Genomic DNA, 7,588 nt, shown 5'->3' on the forward strand with positions numbered 1-7,588 from the left:
AGGGAGTCGGCGCCCACCTGGCTCCCGCGCCCCACGCGTGCAGCGCCCGCGCCCGCGACACCCACTGGTGACAACCGTTGCTGGGGCGCCCGGGGCCCTGCGGTGGGACTGTCGGCCGCTGACACTCCCTTCCGGCCCCGCGGTGCCCGGCCCGGTGGCCCCAGGACGTCTCCATCGCATGGCGGAGCGCTGCAGACCGCTCCCATGACGTCCGTGGTCCTTCTAGCCGTGCTGTTGCTGTGGCCTGCGCCCCTTCCAGCACATTCGAGTGAGTGAGTGTCCAGCCGGGATCGGTGGTCCCGGGGCTCCCCAGGAAGGGCTCCGGATGCTCCAGGTTGAGCCCTTCTCCCCCCTAGTCCCCTCTGGCTCACCGTCAGGGCGTCGGCCCAGGCGCGGCCTTGGCCATGCGGCTGGCATGCTCCCTCCGCCCAGGGGCCCGAACAGGGTGGTGTGGATGGATCAACCCTTGGGGTGAAAGTTGAGAACCAGGGGTCAGGACTCTGTTTGGCCGGACAGCCTGGGCAGGACGCTCTTAAATTTCTGTTTCCCAAAGAGGCCGGCCGGTCTCCCCTAACTGGAGTTGGTCGTAGCATAGTGGTGATGGAGATGAATGGTGTTGGAGATTGGTTTCACCAAGCTGATCGATAAAATTCAATTGGTAGGTGTGAAAAAGTAACACAGGGCATTGTAATGACACTGAGCTGTGGTTCAGAATTGCAGAAAGAAAGGAAGAAAGAAAGAAAGAACAACATAACCCAATGATCATGAAAAGTAGTAGGAAAAAGTTAAAATACTTTTGGATGAAGTGTCTCAGATGACCAGATTTAGTCCTAGTCTTTAGGGAGTTCCTTCCTTCCTTCCTTTCCTCTCTCCCTCCCTCCCTTCCTTCCTTCCTTCTCCTCCTCTCTCTCTCTCTCTCTTTCTCTCTCTCTTCTCTCCCTCTTTTTTCTTTTTTTGTTGGTTGTGAGGCTTGAACTCTGGGCCTGGGTGCTGTCCCTCAGCTCTTCAGCTCAAAGGCTTGTGCTCTACCACTTGAGCCACATCCCCACTTCCAGCCTTTTCTGTTTATGTGACGCTGAGGAATCAAACCCAGGGCCTCATGCATGTAAGGCAAGCACTCTGCCACTGAGCCACCTTTGCAGCCCCTTTCGTTCTATTTTTGTGCTGGTCTTGGGGCTTAAACTCAGAGTGCTTCACTCTCATGCTCATGGCTGGTGCTGTATCATGTGAGCCACACCTCCACTCTGGATTTTTGCTGTCTAAATGGGGATAAGAGTCAGATTTGTGTACTGGGACTGGCTTCAAACTGCCTGCAGGTGGATAGGCTAGTTTCCCCAGCACTGTTTGTGGGGAGGCTGTCTTTTTTCCAGTGGAAATTGTTGGCTCCTTTGTTGAAAATCAGCTAGGCTTGTGGCTGTGTAGTTTTACTCCTGGATCTTCTATTCTGTGCCATTAGCATGTTGTTTTTGTTACCATGGCTCTGTAGTATAATTTGAAGTCTGATACTGTGATTTATCTCCAGCTTTGCTCTTTTTGCCCAGGATTGCTTTTGCTATCCCATGTCTTTTATGTTTCTGTATACATTTTTAGAATGATTTCCCCCCTATTTTTGTGAAGAATGACATCAGAACATTGATGGGTACTGCACTGAATCTACAGGTTGTCTTTTGGCAATGTGGACATTTTCCCGCTGTTAACTCCTGCCAATCCACAAACATGGGAGGTCTTTCCATCACCTGAGGTCTTCTTCAACTTCTTTCTCCAAAGTTTTGTAGTTTTCATTGTTTTGTAGTTTTTTTGGTTAAGTTAAAGCTTGAGGTTTTTTGTTGTTGTTGTTGTTTTGTGAGTGGAATTGTTTTCTTGATTTAGCCTGCTAGTGCTAGTGTTCTACCACTTGAGCTACAGCACCATTTGTGATTTTTGAGTGGTTTATTGGAGATAGAATCTCGTGGGGATTTTTCTGCCTGGGTTGGCTTCAAACGGCAATCCTCGAGTATCTCAGCCTCCTGAGTAGCTAGGATTACAGGTATGAGCCACCAGCACCAGGCTAGCTCCTGCATTTTGTTTTTGTTTGTTTTTTCCAGTCATGGGGCCTGAACTCTGGACCTGGGTGCTGTCCTTTAGCTCTTCAGCTCAAGGGTAGTGTTCTATCATTTGAGCCACAGCACCATTTCTGGCTTTTTCTGCTTGGTGCTGAGGAATCGAACCCAGGGCCTCATACATGCAAAGCAAGTACTCTACCACTGAGGCACCTTCCCAGCCCATGCTCCTGCTTTTTTTGTTTTTGTCAGTCATGGGGCTTGAACTCTAGGCCTGGGCTCTGTCTCTCAGTTCTTCAGCTCAAAGCGGGCGCTCTACCACTTGAGCTACAGTGCCACTTCCTGCTCCTGCTTTTTGAGTGTTGATTTTATACTATGCTATGTTGTCAAAGCTGTTTATCAGGTCTGGAAGATTTCTTGGTAAAGTCTGTAAGGTTTGTTACGTATAGGATCATATCCTCTGCAAATAGGGACAATATGACTTCATAAAGTCCCATTTGAATAAGAATAGTTTATTTCTTTCTCTTGCTTTATTGCTTTGGCTAGAAACTCTACTACCAAACTGAGTAAGAATGGATATCCTTATCTTATTTCTGACTGTAAGGGAAATAATATTATTTTTTCCCCTGTTTAATATAATGTTGGCTATAGATTTTACCTATATACCCTTTATTAAGTTTGGATGCATTGCCAGAAGAGATGAAGTCAATAATTCATTTTAGTTCCAATTATATTTTATTTTATTTTATTTTTTTGGGTCTGGTTGTGGGGCCTGAACTCTGGGCCTGGGCACTGTCCCTCAGCTCTTCAGCTCAAGGATAGTGCTCTACCACTTGAGCCACAGCACCACTTCCGGCTTTTTTCTTTTTGCTTATGTGGTGCTGAGGAATCGAACCCAGGGTCTCAGGCATGCAAGGCAAGCGCTCTACCACTGAGCCACCTTCCCAGCCCCTCCAATTATAGTTTAGTATTACTATTCATTAGATTACTTCTTGACTTTTAACTTTCCACTTGAGCTTAAGTTGTATTCTTTTTGTGTTATGTGTGTGTATGCTGGTCCTGAGGCTAGAACTCAGGGTCTACATGCTATTCTTGAGTTTTATTTTAGTTTTTGCTCAAGGATAGTTCTCTACCACTTGAGCCAAAGCTCCCCTTCTGGTGACTAATTGGAGATGAGACTCTCATAGACTTCCCTGGGGATGTTTTAGAACAATGATCCTCAGATCTCAGCCTCCTGAGTAGCAAGGATTACAATCATGAGCCACTGGCACTCAACGGTATATTCTTTTTAAAGAACAAATACATGCCATGTGGTGGCTCACGCCTGTAATCTCAGTTATTCAGGAGGCTGAGAGCTGAGGATTGTGGTTTAAAGCCAGCCAGAGTGGAAAATCCATGAGATTCTTGTCTCCAATGAATTACAAAAAGCTAGACATGGAATTGTGGTTCAAGTGACAGACAGAGTGAAAAAAAAAGCTATGGGACAGTACCCAGGCCCAAGTTCAAGCCCCCATATTGTCACAAAACAAAGCAGAAAACACAAACCCGTACTCTTGCTTATCGTTTCCATCATGTGATGAGTCTCCTTGTCCTGCTTGCAGAAGACAAATTTGGGCAACTCAAGCTCATGTGTTAGCCCCCAACTCTGATTTCAGTAAAATCTTGAGCCCAGGCTGGGAATGTGGCTTAGTGCTAGAATGCTTACTTAGCATGCATGAAGCCCTGGGTTCAATTCCTCAGTACCACATAAACAGAGAAAGCCAGAAGTGGCATGGAGGCTCAAGTGGTAGAGTGCTATCCTTGAGCAAAGGAAGCTCGCAGTCAGTGCGCAGGCCCTGAGTTCAAGCCCCAGGATTGGAGAAAAAGAAAAGAAAAAAATCTTGAGTCCACCACAAAGTGGGCTCACCACCATCCTGCCTGCAGGGGGCGCACAAGGGCAATGCCACTCTGCAGTCCCAAGTTGGCCAGATTCTTCCTTGATTGCCAGGATCCCTAGCTGGTAAGAACAGAGGAGATCTTAGACTAGAGTAGCCTAAAAAGTAACCCAGGCAGAGGAACCCGACTGCCAGCAGGGTAGTCTGTGAAAGCATCTGAATTTTGTCCAGCTTTCTAGCAACTCCTAAAGAGTGGAAGGAAACAGGACTTTGCAGTAGCCAGGGCCAGGAGTATGGATACTTAAGGCTGTCTTTGCTACCTTGTCTGCAACCATTTTTTTTTTTCAAACAAAGATTTTTAAAGAGCAGACCTGATTCAACAGAATGGAGATCGCTAGGAAGTGCACAGATGTTCTGGAGGATAAAGGCATGAGGCCGAAGTGTGGGAGAGGGGACAGACTTAAGAACAGAACGAGATGGAGGCCAAGAGGACATTGAGAAGGGAGGAGAGGCAAGGTGGGAGGTAGCTCCTGTTGCTAGGCAGCCAGGAACTGGTGTTGCTGGGTAACCGAAGAAGGGGATAATAAGGGAAAATAAAAGAAAGCAACTATCCATAAGCACCTCTTTTTCCTGCTGTTTGATACCCAGACTTAACTAATATCTAACCTAGGTGCCCTGTTTATTACTCTTGAGAAGAAACAAGACAAATGATATGAAAATCAGGTGGCTCACAGGCCCCAAGCTACAGGCAGCATCTCCTTACATGATGATTGTGTATTTTAGACTTGCTGACGACTTTCCCAGATCTTTCAAACATTTCATTATAGGCCAATGTAGTTACCAACCCAAGTAGAAAATGGCATATAATTCCCATCTAGCTATAACTAGCTCCAACTACAATCAACCCTCAAACAATCGTGTGTCTCTATTCTTCCATCCACACCCCCACCCCGATTTCTAGGGCTTGGGTTATTTAGACGCAAATTCTAGACGTTATATAATTTTATCAGTAAATAATTCAGAGATTCTGGTTCTGCTATGCTAAAGCTGCCTATTCATTTTTCTCACTATTTTCCTTCAGGAAAACTCTAGATTAGGTCAGTAAGCCTTGTAAATACAAGTATACATAGCAAGCTGTGTGTGTGTGTGTTGGTCTTAGGGCTTGAACTCAGCTCCCAGATGCTGTTCATGAGGTTTTTTCATTGAAGGCTGGCACTCTACCCCTTGAGTCACAGCTCCACTTCTGTTTTTGTTTTTTTTTTGATGGTTAATTGCAATAAGAGTCTTGTTTTTTTCTGCTCAGGCTGGCTTTGAACCACGATCCTCAGATCTCAGCCTCCTGAGTAGCTGGGATTACAAGTGTGAGTTACAGGTGCCCGGCAACATTTTGTTGTTGTTGTTTTGGTCGGTCGTGGGGCTTGAACTCTGGGCCTGGGTGCTGTTCCTGTGCTCTTCAGCTCAAGGCGAGTGCTCTACCGCTTGAGCCACAGTGCCACTCCCAGTGTTCAAGTGGTTTATTGGAGATAAGAGTCTCACGGACTTTCCTGCCCGGGCTGGCTTTGAACCGAGATCCTCAGATCTCAGCTTCCTAAGTAGCTAGGATTACAGGCATGAGCCACCAGCACCCTGCTTTGTTGTTGTTTTAAAGTGAGCTTAGACCCTGTGTCAAAGAAGCTGTGCTCCTTGGTTCTTTATTTCAACTTCCAAGTGACAACCTGGAGGCGTATTTGGGTCAGTAAGGTCTGTCACAGTGCCACTGCAGTAATTGTCATTTAATTCTTCATTTGATCACTTAATTCTTAATTCTTCATTTGGTCTCCCCGCCCCCCCCCTAGGTCTAACTGTGTCGCCCGATGAAGAGCAAAACTTGCATCATTATGTACAAATCTTAGAGAACCTGCTACTAAGTGTCCCCACTAGGGAGCCAGACACCGAGGACAAATCGACGTCTGCAAAAAATGTTCGTTCTACAGGATCGAAGGCACCATGGCAGGCAAGGAAGAGCTCACCCGGGTCTCCACCAGAGCAAAACACTGCCATCAGTTCTGTGAGCCCAGACAACGTGCCTTTTGCCACAGAAGGGTCACCACCCACCCAGAAGAAGAAGAAGACGGACACCACCACGGCTTTTTGGTCCATCAAGCCAAACAATATTTCTGTCGTCTTACGTACAAATGAACCTTTTGTCGAAAAGGAACCAGAGCCGGAGCCAGAGCCCCAGCCCCAGCCTCAGCCCCAGCCCCAGCCCCAGCCCCAGCCTGAGCCAACTGCCAGGCAAAGTAGCACACCACTAACCACACTCCTAACCACGCGCTCCTGGACCACGACCCACTTCACCACCACAGCCAGACGCACAGACTTGGAGATGTCCACAGACTTGGAGGACGTTCCCCAACTCTCGGGTGAGTACGGCCTAGAGAGGCTTGGTGAGGTGGATCATCACCCCCAGATGATGAGTAAGGATGACATTCTGAGGAAGATCTCAGATATTCGCTTCCTGGTGCAGCATGTGCCCCCGGGGGACAGCAGCAACCCGGAGCACCGGGAGTATGTCCGGGCTTCCAGGGAGTACCTGAAGCGCAGCCTGGCGCTGGCTGCCGCAGCAGAACGCAGGCTGGAGAAGATGTATCGATCACCAATCTTCGCAGGAGGACGGGCCGGCAATGGGGTGGCCGACATGGACACGGTCATTAACACGCTATACGACTCTAGACCTAGGCTGTGGGAATATCTGGATGTGAAGTACCTGCCCCCAGAGATGAGGTGGAAAGCCACCGCCGTGGTGAACACACTGAAAAGCATCTTGTGTGCAGGCCAAGCCGACAGCCAAAACCTTATTAGGAAACTATTAAGCAATAATATAAAAATTCTAAACCTACTTAATGTTCCAAGACGAAACTGATTAAAAGCGGATCGAATGCATTCGGGGAAGGGTGTGGGGGGGAAATAAGCATATTAGTGATTTTCACAAGTGGCACATCATATTTTCTAGGATAATGAAATGTGCGAACATCTCTGTATGTCCAGTGTTTTGGAATTTTTCATACGTACCGAAAAACCTAATAGTTTAAAATAAAACATTTTTTGCTTCAGGAGTTTGCCGTGTTTTTTTTTTTTTCTTCATTAGTTTTTTTTTTTTGTTGTTGTTGTTGTTTAATTTATTTGTCAGTCCTGGGGCTTGAACTCTGGGCTTGGGTGCTGTCCTTCAGCTCTTCAGCTCAAGCCTAGCACTCTACCACTAGGACCACAGTGCCACTTCCGGTTTTCTGAGTAGTTTATTGGCATTAAGAGTCTCACAACTGTTCCTGCCCCAGCTGGCTTTGAACCAAGATTCTCAGATCTCAGCCTCCAAAGTAGCTAGGATTATAGGCGTGAGCCACCATACCCGGCTTCTCATTAGTTTTAAAAGTTGTAAAGATTGAATCTTACTTAAGCTTTCTCTTTGTGTATGTGTATGTGAGATTGAATGTTAAGCTTTATTTGTGTGTGTGTGTGTGAGAGAGAGAGAGAGAGAGAGAGAGATTGAATCTTGTTTTTTTTTTTTGTCGGTCGTGGGGCTTGACCTCTGGGCCTGGGTGCTGTCCCTCAGTTCTTCAGCTCAAGGCAAGCGCTCTACCACTTGAGCTACAGCGCCACTTCCGGTTTTCTGGTGGTTTATTGGAGATAGGAGTCTCA

At 47.1% G+C, this 7,588-nt stretch overlaps 1 protein-coding gene across 1 annotated transcript; it reads left to right on the forward strand.

The window, feature by feature from the left end:
- The first annotated feature begins 204 nt into the window (after window positions 1-204).
- Spesp1 (sperm equatorial segment protein 1) lies at window positions 205-6,815 on the forward strand. Its single transcript, XM_013011912.1, has 2 exons — window positions 205-268; window positions 5,749-6,815. Exons 1-2 carry the CDS (start codon window positions 205-207, stop codon window positions 6,813-6,815), a joined length of 1,131 nt encoding a protein of 376 aa, XP_012867366.1.
- The last annotated feature ends 773 nt before the right edge of the window (window positions 6,816-7,588 follow it).

The sequence above is a fragment of the Dipodomys ordii genome, unplaced genomic scaffold (assembly GCF_000151885.1).
Source record: "Dipodomys ordii isolate 6190 unplaced genomic scaffold, Dord_2.0 Scaffold15, whole genome shotgun sequence".
Taxonomy (NCBI): domain Eukaryota; kingdom Metazoa; phylum Chordata; class Mammalia; order Rodentia; family Heteromyidae; genus Dipodomys; species Dipodomys ordii.

Coding starts and splice junctions, on each gene's coding strand:
- Spesp1 (XM_013011912.1), top strand. CDS start 205: ATGACGTCCGTGGTCCTTCTAGCCGTGCTGTTGCTGTGGCCTGCGCCC. Junction 269..5,748: donor GCCCCTTCCAGCACATTCGA/GTGAGTGAGTGT, acceptor CCCCCCCCCTAG/GTCTAACTGTGTCGCCCGAT.